The sequence below is a fragment of the Cherax quadricarinatus genome, chromosome 75 (genome assembly GCF_038502225.1).
Source record: "Cherax quadricarinatus isolate ZL_2023a chromosome 75, ASM3850222v1, whole genome shotgun sequence".
Taxonomy (NCBI): Eukaryota; Metazoa; Arthropoda; class Malacostraca; order Decapoda; family Parastacidae; genus Cherax; species Cherax quadricarinatus.
This window is the reverse complement of record NC_091366.1, coordinates 18,772,600-18,788,180: the sequence shown is the minus strand read 5'-3', so window position 1 is coordinate 18,788,180 and position 15,581 is coordinate 18,772,600. Positions and strand designations below refer to the sequence as shown.

Below are 15,581 nucleotides of genomic sequence, written 5' to 3'. Positions count from 1 at the left end.
ACAGTAAGAATCTCTCAGGGCTGTCATAACAGTAAGAAACTCTCAGGGCTGTCATAACATTAAGAAACTCTTAGGGCTGTCATAACAGTAAGATACTCTTAGGGCTGTCATAACAGTAAGAAACTCTCAGGGCTGTCATAACAGTAAGAAACTCTCAGGGCTGTCATAACAATAAGAAACTCTTAGGGCTGTCATAACAGTAAGAAACTCTCAGGGCTGTCATAACAGTAAGAAACTCTCAGGGCTGTCATAACAGTAAGAAACCCTCAGGGCTGTCATAACAGTAAGAAACTCTCAGGGCTGTCATAACAGTAAGAAACTCTCAGGGCTGTCATAACAGTAAGAATCTCTCAGGGCTGTCATAACAGTAAGAAACTCTCAGGGCTGTCATAACAGTAAGAAACTCTTAGGGCTGTCATAAGAGTAAGAAACTCTCAGGGCTGTCATAACAGTAAGAAACTCTCAGGGCTGTCATAACAGTAAGAAACTCTCAGGGCTGTCATAACAGTAAGAAACTCTCAGGGCTGTCATAACAGTAAGAAACTCTCAGGGCTGTCATAACAGTAAGAAACTCTCAGGGCTCTCATAACAGTAAGAAACTCTCAGGGCTGTCATAACAGTAAGAAACTCTTAGGGCTGTCATAACAGTAAGAAACTCTCAGGGCTGTCATAACAGTAAGAAACTCTCAGGGCTGTCATAACAGTAAGAAACTCTCAGGGCTCTCATAACAGTAAGAAACTCTCAGGGCTGTCATAACAGTAAGAAACTCTCAGGGCTGTCATAACAATAAGAAACTCTTAGGGCTGTCATAACAGTAAGAAACTCTCAGGGCTGTCATAACAGTAAGAAACTCTCAGGGCTGTCATAACAGTAAGAAACTCTCAGGGCTGTCATAACAGTAAGAAACTCTCAGGGTTGTCATAACAGTAAGAAACTCTCAGGGCTGTCATAACAGTAAGAAACTCTCAGGGCTGTCATAACAGTAAGAAACTCTCAGGGCTGTCATAACAGTAAGAAACTCTCAGGGCTGTCATAACAGTAAGAAACTCTCAGGGCTGTCATAACAGTAAGAAACTCTCAGGGCTGTCATAACAGTAAGAAACTCTCAGGGCTGTCATAACACTAAGAAACTCTCAGGGCTGTCATAACAGTAAGAAACTCTCAGGGCTGTCATAACAGTAAGAAACTCTCAGGGCTGTCATAACAGTAAGAAACTCTCAGGGCTGTCATAACATTAAGAAACTCTCAGGGCTGTCATAACAGTAAGAAACTCTCAGGGCTGTCATTACAGTAAGAAACTCTCAGGGCTGTCATAACAGTAAGAAACTCTCAGGGCTGTCATAACAGTAAGAAACTCTCAGGGCTGTCATAACAGTAAGAAACTCTCAGGGCTCTCATAACAGTAAGAAACTCTCAGGGCTGTCATAACAGTAAGAAACTCTCAGGGCTGTCATAACAGTAAGAAACTCTCAGGGCTGTCATAACAGTAAGAAACTCTCAGGGCTCTCATAACAGTAAGAAACTCTCAGGGCTGTCATAACAGTAAGAAACTCTCAGGGCTGTCATAACAGTAAGAAACTCTCAGGGCTGTCATAACAGTAAGAAACTCTCAGGGCTGTCATAACATTAAGAAACTCTCAGGGCTGTCATAACAGTAAGAAACTCTCAGGGCTGTCATTACAGTAAGAAACTCTCAGGGTTGTCATAACAGTAAGAAACTCTCAGGGCTGTCATAACAGTAAGAAACTCTCAGGGCTGTCATTACAGTAAGAAACTCTCAGGGCTGTCATAACAGTAAGAAACTCTCAGGGCTGTCATAACAGTAAGAAACTCTCAGGGCTGTCATAACAGTAAGAAACTCTCAGGGCTGTCATAACAGTAAGAAACTCTCAGGGCTGTCATAACAGTAAGAAACTCTCAGAGCTGTCATAACAGTAAGAAACTCTCAGGGCTGTCATAACAGTAAGAAACTCTCAGGGCTGTCATAACAGTAAGAAACTCTCAGGGCTGTCATAACAGTAAGAAACTCTCAGGGCTGTCATAACTGTAAGAAACTCTCAGGGCTGTCATAACAGTAAGAAACTCTTAGGGCTGTCATAATAGTAAGAAACTCTCAGGGCTGTCATAACAGTAAGAAACTCTTAGGGCTGTCATAACAGTAAGAAACTCTCAGGGCTGTCATAACAGTAAGAAACTCTCAGGGCTGTCATAACAGTAAGAAACTCTCAGGGCTGTCATAACAGTAAGAAACTCTCAGGGCTGTCATAACAGTAAGAAACTCTCAGGGCTGTCATAACAGTAAGAAACTCTCAGGGCTGTAATAACAGTAAGAAACTCTCAGGGCTGTCATAACAGTAAGAAACTCTCAGGGCTGTCATAACAGTAAGAAACTCTCAGGGCTGTAATAACAGTAAGAAACTCTTAGGGCTGTCATAACAGTAAGAAACTCTCAGGGCTGTCATAACAGTAAGAAACTCTCAGGGCTGTCATAACACTAAGAAACTCTCAGGGCTGTCATAACAGTAAGAAACTCTCAGGGCTGTCATAACAGTAAGAAACTCTCAGGGCTGTCATAACAGTAAGAAACTCTCAGGGCTGTCATAACATTAAGAAACTCTCAGGGCTGTCATAACAGTAAGAAACTCTCAGGGCTGTCATTACAGTAAGAAACTCTCAGGGCTGTCATAACAGTAAGAAACTCTCAGGGCTGTCATAACAGTAAGAAACTCTCAGGGCTGTCATAACAGTAAGAAACTCTCAGGGCTGTCATAACAGTAAGAACTCTCAGGGCTCTCAGAAACTCTCAGGGCTGTCATAACAGTAAGAAACTCTCAGGGCTCTCATAACAGTAAGAAACTCTCAGGGCTGTCATAACAGTAAGAAACTCTCAGGGCTGTCATAACAGTAAGAAACTCTCAGGGCTGTCATAACAGTAAGAAACTCTCAGGGCTCTCATAACAGTAAGAAACTCTCAGGGCTGTCATAACAGTAAGAAACTCTCAGGGCTGTCATAACAGTAAGAAACTCTCAGGGCTGTCATAACAGTAAGAAACTCTCAGGGCTGTCATAACAGTAAGAAACTCTCAGGGCTGTCATAACATTAAGAAACTCTCAGGGCTGTCATAACAGTAAGAAACTCTCAGGGCTGTCATTACAGTAAGAAACTCTCAGGGCTGTCATAACAGTAAGAAACTCTCAGGGCTGTCATAACAGTAAGAAACTCTCAGGGCTGTCATTACAGTAAGAAACTCTCAGGGCTGTCATAACAGTAAGAAACTCTCAGGGCTGTCATAACAGTAAGAAACTCTCAGGGCTGTCATAACAGTAAGAAACTCTCAGGGCTGTCATAACAGTAAGAAACTCTCAGGGCTGTCATAACAGTAAGAAACTCTCAGGGCTGTCATAACAGTAAGAAACTCTCAGGGCTGTCATTACAGTAAGAAACTCTCAGGGCTGTCATAACAGTAAGAAACTCTCAGGGCTCTCATAACAGTAAGAAACTCTCAGGGCTCTCATAACAGTAAGAAACTCTCAGGGCTGTCATAACAGTAAGAAACTCTCAGGGCTGTCATAACATTAAGAAAATCTCAGGGCTGTCATAACAGTAAGAAACTCTCAGGGCTGTCATTACAGTAAGAAACTCTCAGGGCTGTCATAACAGTAAGAAACTCTCAGGGCTGTCATAACAGTAAGCAAAGAGCCTGGAGAGAGCACCATCAAATCTAACTTAATATGTACATGACACTGGTCTCTCTTATGTTTCCCTGACCACGTTTTTACTATAATTGTGAGGGAGTGCTAAACCCGTAGGGAATATGCAATTCCTGTAGGGAGGATTGAAAGTATTCAGGGTCAATTCAGGGAACTGGAGTACACATCCAATTCCCTAGATCAAGAGCCCCTCACCAGTGTCAAGGAACCAGATAAAAATTCATCAGTGCAACTCAGATTTATTATTAAAGGAAATGTTTATAAATTTGTACATACTTGTCTCTGAAGGAAATTTTTCCTTATCAATTTTAAAATGATCCTTTGTCTTACTCTGCTGTGTAAAGTTACTGTTTATGTAACTTTGTCTTACTCTGCTGTGTAAAGTTACTGTTTATGTAACTTTGTCTTACTCTGCTGTGTAAAGTTACTGTTTATGTAACTTTGTCTTACTCTGCTGTGTAAAGTTACTGTTTATGTAACTTTGTCTTACTCTACTGTGTAAAGTTACTGTTTATGTAACTTTGTCTTACTCTGCTGTGTAAAGTTACTGTTTATGTAACTTTGTCTTACTCTGCTGTGTAAAGTTACTGTTTATGTAACTTTGTCTTACTCTGCTGTGTAAAGTTACTGTTTATGTAACTTTGTCTTACTCTGCTGTGTAAAGTTACTGTTTATGTAACTTTGTCTTACTCTGCTGTGTAAAGTTACTGTTTATGTAACTTTGTCTTACTCTGCTGTGTAAAGTTACTGTTTATGTAACTTTGTCTTACTCTGCTGTGTAAAGTTACTGTTTATGTAACTTTGTCTTACTCTGCTGTGTAAAGTTACTGTTTATGTAACTTTGTCTTACTCTGCTGTGTAAAGTTACTGTTTATATAACTTTGTCTTACTCTGCTGTGTAAAGTTACTGTTTATGTAACTTTGTCTTACTCTGCTGTGTAAAGTTACTGTTTATGTAACTTTGTCTTACTCTACTGTGTAAAGTTACTGTTTATGTAACTTTGTCTTAGTCTACTGTGTAAAGTTACTGTTTATGTAACTTTGTCTTACTCTGCTGTGTAAAGTTACTGTTTATGTAACTTTGTCTTACTCTACTGTGTAAAGTTACTGTTTATGTAACTTTGTCTTACTCTACTGTTTAAAGTTACTGTTTATGTAACTTTGTGTTACTCTGCTGTGTAAAGTTACTGTTTATGTAACTTTGTCTTACTCTACTGTGTAAAGTTACTGTTTATGTAACTTTGTCTTACTCTGCTGTGTAAAGTTACTGTTTATGTAACTTTGTCTTACTCTACTGTGTAAAGTTACTGTTTATGTAACTTTGTCTTACTCTACTGTGTAAAGTTACTGTTTATGTAACTTTGTGTTACTCTGCTGTGTAAAGTTACTGTTTATGTAACTTTGTCTTACTCTGCTGTGTAAAGTTACTGTTTATGTAACTTTGTCTTACTCTGCTGTGTAAAGTTACTGTTTATGTATCTTTGTCTTACTCTACTGTGTAAAGTTACTGTTTATGTAACTTTGTCTTACTCTACTGTGTAAAGTTACTGTTTATGTAACTTTGTCTTACTCTGCTGTGTAAAGTCACTGTTTATGTAACTTTGTCTTACTCTGCTGTGTAAAGTTACTGTTTATGTAACTTTGTCTTACTCTGCTGTGTAAAGTTACTGTTTATGTAACTTTGTCTTACTCTGCTGTGTAAAGTTACTGTTTATGTAACTTTGTCTTACTCTGCTGTGTAAAGTTACTGTTTATGTAACTTTGTCTTACTCTACTGTGTAAAGTTACTGTTTATGTAACTTTGTCTTACTGTACTGTGTAAAGTTACTGTTTATGTAACTTTGTGTTACTCTGCTGTGTAAAGTTACTGTTTATGTAACTTTGTCTTACTCTGCTGTGTAAAGTTACTGTTTATGTAACTTTGTCTTACTCTGCTGTGTAAAGTTACTGTTTATGTAACTTTGTCTTACTCTACTGTGTAAAGTTACTGTTTATGTAACTTTGTCTTACTCTACTGTGTAAAGTTACTGTTTATGTAACTTTGTCTTACTCTGCTGTGTAAAGTTACTGTTTATGTAACTTTGTCTCACTCTGCTGTGTAAAGTTACTATTTATGTAACTTTGTCTTACTCTGCTGTGTAAAGTTACTGTTTATGTAACTTTGTCTTACTCTGCTGTGTAAAGTTACTGTTTATGTAACTTTGTCTTACTCTACTGTGTAAAGTTACTGTTTATGTAACTTTGTCTTACTCTGCTGTGTAAAGTTACTGTTTATGTAACTTTGTCTTACTCTACTGTGTAAAGTTACTGTTTATGTAACTTTGTCTTACTCTACTGTGTAAAGTTACTGTTTATGTAACTTTGTGTTACTCTGCTGTGTAAAGTTACTGTTTATGTAACTTTGTCTTACTCTACTGTGTAAAGTTACTGTTTATGTAACTTTGTGTTACTCTGCTGTGTAAAGTTACTGTTTATGTAACTTTGTCTTACTCTACTGTGTAAAGTTACTGTTTATGTAACTTTGTGTTACTCTGCTGTGTAAAGTTACTGTTTATGTAACTTTGTGTTACTCTGCTGTGTAAAGTTACTGTTTATATAACTTTGTCTTACTCTACTGTGTAAAGTTACTGTTTATGTAACTTTGTCTTACTCTGCTGTGTAAAGTTACTGTTTATGTAACTTTGTCTTACTCTGCTGTGTAAAGTTACTGTTTATGTAACTTTGTCTTACTCTACTGTGTAAAGTTACTGTTTATGTAACTTTGTCTTACTCTGCTGTGTAAAGTTACTGTTTATGTAACTTTGTGTTACTCTGCTGTGTAAAGTTACTGTTTATGTAACTTTGTGTTACTCTGCTGTGTAAAGTTACTGTTTATGTAATTTTGTCTTACTCTACTGTGTAAAGTTACTGTTTATGTAACTTTGTGTTACTCTGCTGTGTAAAGTTACTGTTTATGTAATTTTGTGTTACTCTGCTGTGTAAAGTTACTGTTTATGTAACTTTGTCTTACTCTGCTGTGTAAAGTTACTGTTTATGTAACTTTGTGTTACTCTGCTGTGTAAAGTTACTGTTTATGTAACTTTGTGTTACTCTGCTGTGTAAAGTTACTGTTTATGTAACTTTGTCTTACAATGCTGTGTAAAGTTACTGTTTATGTAACTTTTTATGAAATATTCTGTGGGTTACATAATTATTAATAGCTAGTACAGTGGTACCTCGGGATACGAACACCTTAAAACTTGAACAGTTATGTAAGTGTACTTATGTAAGTGCATTTGTAAGTGTATATTTGGGGGTCTGAAACGGATTAATCTAATTTACATTGTTCCTTATGGGAACAAATTCGTTCAGTAACGGCACTCAAACAGCCTTCTAGAATGAATTAAGTTCGTATCCCAAGGTACCACTGTATATATAACTACAATAATCATAATTCAAAAGCTTTAGTGTGTGTATTTTAATAAAAATTACTCTTGACAGGCTAGCAACAAGCCAGAGGAGTGTACAGTGTGTTTCAACAATTATGATGGACTACGACGGCCACAATCGCTGCCGTGTGGCCACACATTCTGCTCACAGTGTATTAAAGATGCAATACGGAACGTTCAACTCATCTGTCCCAGCTGCCGTGCCAAGCACAGTGCCACAGCTGCTACTCAGTTCCCGATCAATTATGGAATGGAGGAACTTATAAAGAATATTAAAAGTATGGAACTCCCATCAGTGGGAGCAGTGTCTGTAAAGCCTGGCCAAGACCATACAAGAAGCATCAGTAAGAAGTTACAGTCTATGGTACAGGAGCATAAGAGCAGTATCAACAACCTTATAAGGGAGTGTGAAGAAGTACTGTCCCAGCTGGGCAAGTACCAGGGGCAGGTGAGGGACTGGAAGACCCAGCACTACCAACTGCAGGACAAACTCTATGATCTGGTGAAGCAGAACAAGGCAGCAATAAAGCTCCTGGAACAGGAGGATACCAGTGTGGTGAATATGACAACAGAAGGAGAGGCAGGGAAGAAGGAGCTACAGACTATGCTGGAGTGTCTTGACGCAGTCAACACTGCACAGGAAGTTGTCACAACCATTAATGAAGCCGATCAGTACAATGTGGAGGCTGAAGATTGGATCCAGAAGTGCCAGGAACTCTTCCCAGACATCAATACTGTCTTCACCTCAGTCAAGGTACATTACTGCAGGTCACTACTCTCACTGAACTGAAACTAGCAATTGTGCTCCATAAATACTATAGTTAGCAAAACACTAAACCAATAATATTTAAGTTGTTTTTTAAATATTTATATTTATTAAGCTTCTTGGTAGCAGGTTGGTAGACAGCAACCACCCAGGGAGGTACTACCGTCCTGTGGTAGCAGGTTGGTAGACAGCAACCACCCAGGGAGGTACTACCGTCCTGTGGTAGTAGGTTGGTAGACAGCAACCGCCCAGGGAGGTACTACCGTCCTGTGGTAGTAGGTTGGTAGACAGCAACCACCCAGGGAGGTACTACCGTCCTGTGGTAGTAGGTTGGTAGACAGCAACCACCCAGGGAGGTACTACCGTCCTGTGGTAGCAGGTTGGTAGACAACAACCACCCAGGGAGGTACTACCGTCCTGTGGTAGTAGGTTGGTAGACAACAACCACCCAGGGAGGTACTACCGTCCTGTGGTAGTAGGTTGGTAGACAGCAACCACCCAGGGAGGTACTACCGTCCTGTGGTAGCAGGTTGGTAGACAACAACCACCCAGGGAGGTACTACCGTCCTGTGGTAGTAGGTTGGTAGACAACAACCACCCAGGGAGGTACTACCGTCCTGTGGTAGTAGGTTGGTAGACAACAACCACCCAGGGAGGTACTACCGTCCTGTGGTAGTAGGTTGGTAGACAGCAACCACCCAGGGAGGTACTACCGTCCTGTGGTAGCAGGTTGGTAGACAGCAACCACCCAGGGAGGTACTACCGTCCTGTGGTAGTAGGTTGGTAGACAGCAACCACCCAGGGAGGTACTACCGTCCTGTGGTAGTAGGTTGGTAGACAACAACCACCCAGGGAGGTACTACCATCCTGTGGTAGTAGGTTGGTAGACAACAACCACCCAGGGAGGTACTACCGTCCTGTGGTAGTAGGTTGGTAGACAGCAACCACCCAGGGAGGTACTACCGTCCTGTGGTAGTAGGTTGGTAGACAGCAACCACCCAGGGAGGTACTACCGTTCTGTGGTAGTAGGTTGGTAGACAACAACCACCCAGGGAGGTACTACCATCCTGTGGTAGTAGGTTGGTAGACAACAACCACCCAGGGAGGTACTACCGTCCTGTGGTAGTAGGTTGGTAGACAGCAACCACCCAGGGAGGTACTACCGTCCTGTGGTAGTAGGTTGGTAGACAACAACCACCCAGGGAGGTACTACCGTCCTGTGGTAGTAGGTTGGTAGACAACAACCACCCAGGGAGGTACTACCGTCCTGTGGTAGTAGGTTGGTAGACAGCAACCACCCAGGGTGGTACTACCGTCCTGTGGTAGTAGGTTGGTAGACAACAACCACCCAGGGAGGTACTACCGTCCTGTGGTAGTAGGTTGGTAGACAGCAACCACCCAGGGAGGTACTACCGTCCTGTGGTAGTAGGTTGGTAGACAACAACCACCCAGGGAGGTACTACCGTCCTGTGGTAGTAGGTTGGTAGACAGCAACCACCCAGGGTGGTACTACCGTCCTGTGGTAGTAGGTTGGTAGACAACAACCACCCAGGGAGGTACTACCGTCCTGTGGTAGCTGGTTGGTAGACAGCAACCACCCAGGGAGGTACTACCGTCCTGTGGTAGTAGGTTGGTAGACAACAACCACCCAGGGAGGTACTACCGTCCTGTGGTAGCTGGTTGGTAGACAGCAACCACCCAGGGAGGTACTACCGTCCTGTGGTAGTAGGTTGGTAGACAACAACCACCCAGGGAGGTACTACCGTCCTATGGTAGTAGGTTGGTAGACAGCAACCGCCCAGGGAGGTACTACCGTCCTGTGGTAGTAGGTTGGTAGACAACAACCACCCAGGGAGGTACTACCGTCCTGTGGTAGTAGGTTGGTAGACAACAACCACCCAGGGAGGTACTACCGTCCTGTGGTAGTAGGTTGGTAGACAACAACCACCCAGGGAGGTACTACCGTCCTGTGGTAGTAGGTTGGTAGACAGCAACCACCCAGGGAGGTACTACCGTCCTGTGGTAGCAGGTTGGTAGACAGCAACCACCCAGGGAGGTACTACCGTCCTGTGGTAGTAGGTTGGTAGACAGCAACCACCCAGGGAGGTACTACCGTCCTGTGGTAGTTGGTTGGTAGACAACAACCACCCAGGGAGGTACTACCATCCTGTGGTAGTAGGTTGGTAGACAACAACCACCCAGGGAGGTACTACCGTCCTGTGGTAGTAGGTTGGTAGACAACAACCACCCAGGGAGGTACTACCGTCCTGTGGTAGTAGGTTGGTAGACAACAACCACCCAGGGAGGTACTACCGTCCTGTGGTAGTAGGTTGGTAGACAGCGACCACCCAGGGTGGTACTACCGTCCTGTGGTAGTAGGTTGGTAGACAACAACCACCCAGGGAGGTACTACCGTCCTGTGGTAGTAGGTTGGTAGACAGCAACCACCCAGGGAGGTACTACCGTCCTGTGGTAGTAGGTTGGTAGACAACAACCACCCAGGGAGGTACTACCGTCCTGTGGTAGTAGGTTGGTAGACAGCAACCACCCAGCGTGGTACTACCGTCCTGTGGTAGTAGGTTGGTAGACAACAACCACCCAGGGAGGTACTACCGTCCTGTGGTAGCTGGTTGGTAGACAGCAACCACCCAGGGAGGTACTACCGTCCTATGGTAGTAGGTTGGTAGACAGCAACCGCCCAGGGAGGTACTACCGTCCTGTGGTAGTAGGTTGGTAGACAACAACCACCCAGGGAGGTACTACCGTCCTGTGGTAGCTGGTTGGTAGACAGCAACCACCCAGGGAGGTACTACCGTCCTGTGGTAGTAGGTTGGTAGACAACAACCACCCAGGGAGGTACTACCGTCCTATGGTAGTAGGTTGGTAGACAGCAACCGCCCAGGGAGGTACTACCGTCCTGTGGAAGTAGGTTGGTAGACAACAACCACCCAGGGAGGTACTACCGTCCTGTGGTAGTAGGTTGGTAGACAACAACCACCCAGGGAGGTACTACCGTCCTGTGGTAGTAGGTTGGTAGACAACAACCACCCAGGGAGGTACTACCGTCCTGTGGTAGTAGGTTGGTAGACAGCAACCACCCAGGGAGGTACTACCGTCCTGTGGTAGCAGGTTGGTAGACAGCAACCACCCAGGGAGGTACTACCGTCCTGTGGTAGTAGGTTGGTAGACAGCAACCACCCAGGGAGGTACTACCGTCCTGTGGTAGTTGGTTGGTAGACAACAACCACCCAGGGAGGTACTACCATCCTGTGGTAGTAGGTTGGTAGACAACAACCACCCAGGGAGGTACTACCGTCCTGTGGTAGTAGGTTGGTAGAGAGCAACCACCCAGGGAGGTACTACCGTCCTGTGGTAGTAGGTTGGTAGACAACAACCACCCAGGGAGGTACTACCGTCCTGTGGTAGTAGGTTGGTAGACAGCGACCACCCAGGGTGGTACTACCGTCCTGTGGTAGTAGGTTGGTAGACAACAACCACCCAGGGAGGTAGTACCACCCAGGGAGGTACTACCGTCCTGTGGTAGTAGGTTGGTAGACAGCGACCACCCAGGGTGGTACTACCGTCCTGTGGTAGTAGGTTGGTAGACAACAACCACCCAGGGAGGTACTACCGTCCTGTGGTAGTAGGTTGGTAGACAGCAACCACCCAGGGAGGTACTACCGTCCTGTGGTAGTAGGTTGGTAGACAACAACCACCCAGGGAGGTACTACCGTCCTGTGGTAGTAGGTTGGTAGACAGCAACCACCCAGGGTGGTACTACCGTCCTGTGGTAGTAGGTTGGTAGACAACAACCACCCAGGGTGGTACTACCGTCCTCTGGTAGTAGGTTGGTAGACAACAACCACCCAGGGAGGTACTACCGTCCTGTGGTAGTAGGTTGGTAGACAACAACCACCCAGGGAGGTACTACCGTCCTGTGGTAGTAGGTTGGTAGACAACAACCACCCAGGGAGGTACTACCGTCCTGTGGTAGTAGGTTGGTAGACAACAACCACCCAGGGAGGTACTACCGTCCTGTGGTAGTAGGTTGGTAGACAACAACCACCCAGGGAGGTACTACCGTCCTGTGGTAGTAGGTTGGTAGACAACAACCACCCAGGGAGGTACTACCGTCCTGTGGTAGTAGGTTGGTAGACAGCAACCACCCAGGGAGGTACTACCGTCCTGCCAAGTGAGTGTAAAACGGAAGCCTGTAATTGTTTTACATGATGGTAGGATTGTTGGTGTCTTTTGTCTGTCTCATAAACATGCAAGATTTCAGGTACATCTTGCTACTTCTACTTACACTTAGGTCACACTACACATACATGTACAAGTATATATATACACACTCCTGTGGGTTATCTTTTATTTTCTTACTAGGTCTTGTTCTTGTTTATTTCCTCTTATCTCCATGGGGAAGTGGAACAGAATCCTTCCTCCGTAAGCCATGAGTGTTGTAAGAGGCGACTAAAATGCCAGGAGCAAGGGGATAGTAACCCCTTCTCCCGTTCAAATTACTAAATTTAAAAAGAAAAACTTTTTTTTTTTTGGGGGGGGGAGGGGGGACCCCGCCTTGGTGGGATACGGCTAGTTTGTTGAAAAAAAAAACAGTTATCCATTCCAGTTGGTTGTGTTTTAAATATTGACCTTATTTTAATACAGAATGAAATGGGGTAAAGCAACTGAAACTGATGGACCATGTCAGAAATGTTAAAAGCAGGGAGGGGGGGATATACTGTTGGAGTGGTTGGTATTTTTGTACAATACATGTATGAAGCAGAGGAAGGTACTCAGGGATTTTCAGAGAACATGAATAGTTCCTTTACATAAAGGGAAGGGGAACAAAAGAGATTGTAAAAAAATATAGGGGAATAAGTTTACTGAATATACCAGGTAAAGTGTATGGTAGGGTTATTATTGAAAGAATTAGAGGTAAGACAGAGAACACGACTGCAGATGAACAAGGAAGCTTTAGAATGGGTAGGATATGTGTAGATCAAGTGTTTACATTGAAGCATATATGTGAACAGTATTTAGATAAAGGTAGGGAAGTTTTCATTGCATTTATGGATTTAGAAAAGGCTGTACGGTGTGTAGGAGAGAGGGAGATTACTTCCCAATAAAAGTAGGTCTTAGACAGGGATGTGTTGTTTAACATATTTATAGATGGTGTTGTAAAAGAAGTAAATGCTAGGGTATTTGGTAGAGGGGTAGGATTAAATTATGGTGAACAAAATACAAAATGGGAGTTGACACAATTACTTTTTGCTGATGATACTGTGCTTTAGGGAGATTCTAAAGAAAAGTTGCAAAGGTTAGTGGCCAAGTATGGGAGGGTGTGTAAAGGAAGAAGATTGAAAGGAACATAGATAAGAATAAGGTGATGAGGGTATCAAACAATTTAGATAAAGAAAAATTGGATATCACATTCGAGGGAGTGAGTATGAAAGAAGTGAATGTTGCAGATATTTGGGAGTTGACCTGTTAGCAGATGGGTTTATGAAGGATGAGATTAACCTCAGAACTGATGAAGGAAGAAAGGTGAGTGGTGCTTTAAGGTATCTGTGGAGACAAAAAATGTTATCCATGGAGGCAATGAAGGGAATGTATGAGAGTACAGTGGTACCAACATTCATAAATGGGTGTGAAGCAAGGGTTGTAAATGCAGCAGCAAGGAGACTGGAGGCAGTGGAGATGTCGTGTCTAAGGGCAATGTGAAGTGTGGAAATTAGGGTTAATATTTTTATTAAATCTTACTACTAATGCGAGGTAGTCAAGGTGGAGGTTTATAAGAATAATAATCTTGAAGTTGCACATAATAAAATCAATACAGTAGGGCCCCGCTTTTCAGCGTTTCACCTTACGGTGTTCCGCTAATACAGCGATCTCAAATTATGACGAAAACTTTCTGTACAGCAAGTGGTCTTTCAAATACAGTGCGTGCCACCCGGTTTGTTTACATTCTCCATGAGCACATCTCTCTATTATGTAATAATAATCACTCTTGGGCACATCACTAATCCATACACGATATTTTCTTCAAATATTATATAAGAAACACATTACATAATATAGAAACATGCTGTTTATATGTCATGGAGGTGTGGTTGCTGGGTGGAGGGAGAACATTATGTAATACTAATAATACTCACTCTTGGGAACATTAATTGTTTTATTTTACATTAATATAGGCATTTTCATTAAACCAAAATTATATAAGAAACACGTTACATAACATATAAAAATTTTATGTTTATGTACTAAGTTGTGGTAGCCGGGCAGCGGGAAAACATTACGTCACCCCTCAGTACATAAAGCTTTTGTTTACAATTCTCGGCATGAATTATTCATTACTTCTCCCTTTGTTTATGATGACATCTGTGGAAAATACTGTATATATTTTCCAGAAATACAGTAGTTATATGTAAATAGATGGCCATACTGTATTTAATAAAAATTATGTTATGAAAAATGCGAAGCTGCGCCTGCGCAGACAATAGTCGCCATTGTGTTTTGAATGAGCCAAGAAAACGTTAGTGTAATGGGAAGAGTTTTTCGTGCTCTAGAGGTAAAATTGGGCTGACACCTCTCAAATAGGAGGCGAAATTGTTGGATGTGTATTCCTGCATAACTTGAGATATCAGGCGACTGGACAAGACAGCTCCAGGAACCTCAGATAAGTCTGTGATGTTTTAACTCTGGCCAGTGTTATTTTCATGTATAGACTGAGGTTTTCTGAGTATGATACACCTTGATCTCCAGTCAAATTGGTGAGTGAGTTTAAGATATTCTCCTTCTGTTATGAATATGTGTGTATATATAATAATTTTTTAATTTTAATATACATTCCACAAATTTATATATTTACCAGCATTCATGGTGATACATATTTCATTTGTAATTAATAGGTCCAGAGCAACTTGTGGATATGACAGTGGTAGGTATCGAAGGGGGACATTTTTTGCGACCTAGGTGTCCCAAATTCCTACTTGTCTAACTGATAAATAATAATTATCTTTGTTCATTTACTGTTATGTATATAATGATACATTCAGATAAATGCAATTTTCCACATTTAATTTGCCTGTTGGTCCTTCTTGAACTGGAGGTAATTAGTGAAGTCATTAATTAGTTAATTACTTAATAATTATACGTGAAATGACAGAAGGAGGTGGATGTTAAGTTCACAAATTTACTTAATGTGTAGTGGATTATAATTATTACAATATTAATTTGGATAAGCTAAGGGTGGATAAAGATTATATTAATGTGTATAATATTAATTTTGTTATGCCAAATTCTGGCAAGGATTTATATTAATTTGTATAATATTAATTTTGATAAGCCAAGTCTGGCTAAAGGTTTGTTTGTATTAATGTACATTTAAAATTTATATAATTTTCTTACAAGTAATTGCTAAGCTCAAGTAGCTAGGATTTATTCAAAGGTAAGTTGTATCAGTGTTGTAAGTTGTAATAATTGTTATTAATAAAGTTGAATTTAATACATTGCATCATGGCTGAAAATGAGGAAATTAATGTAGAAGACAAACATATGGAATATAGAGCAAAGAAAGCATCACTGCAAGCTAGAAAGGGTCATGTAACCAAGGCATATAATAAATGTTTGGAATTAATGAATCAAGAAACTGTGAATACTGATAATTTAAAAT

The 15,581-nt window shown here is 41.8% G+C and overlaps 1 protein-coding gene across 2 annotated transcripts in view; it reads left to right on the top strand.

Moving 5' to 3' along the window:
* LOC128691938 (uncharacterized) overlaps positions 1-15,581 on the top strand; it is a 181,929-nt gene that overhangs the window by 23,094 nt on the left and 143,254 nt on the right. For both annotated transcript variants that reach the window (XM_070101081.1, XM_070101082.1), the window contains exon 3: positions 7,193-7,894. In XM_070101081.1, coding sequence (XP_069957182.1) covers positions 7,193-7,894 — 702 coding nt within the window. The remainder of the gene's footprint in view (positions 1-7,192; positions 7,895-15,581) is intronic.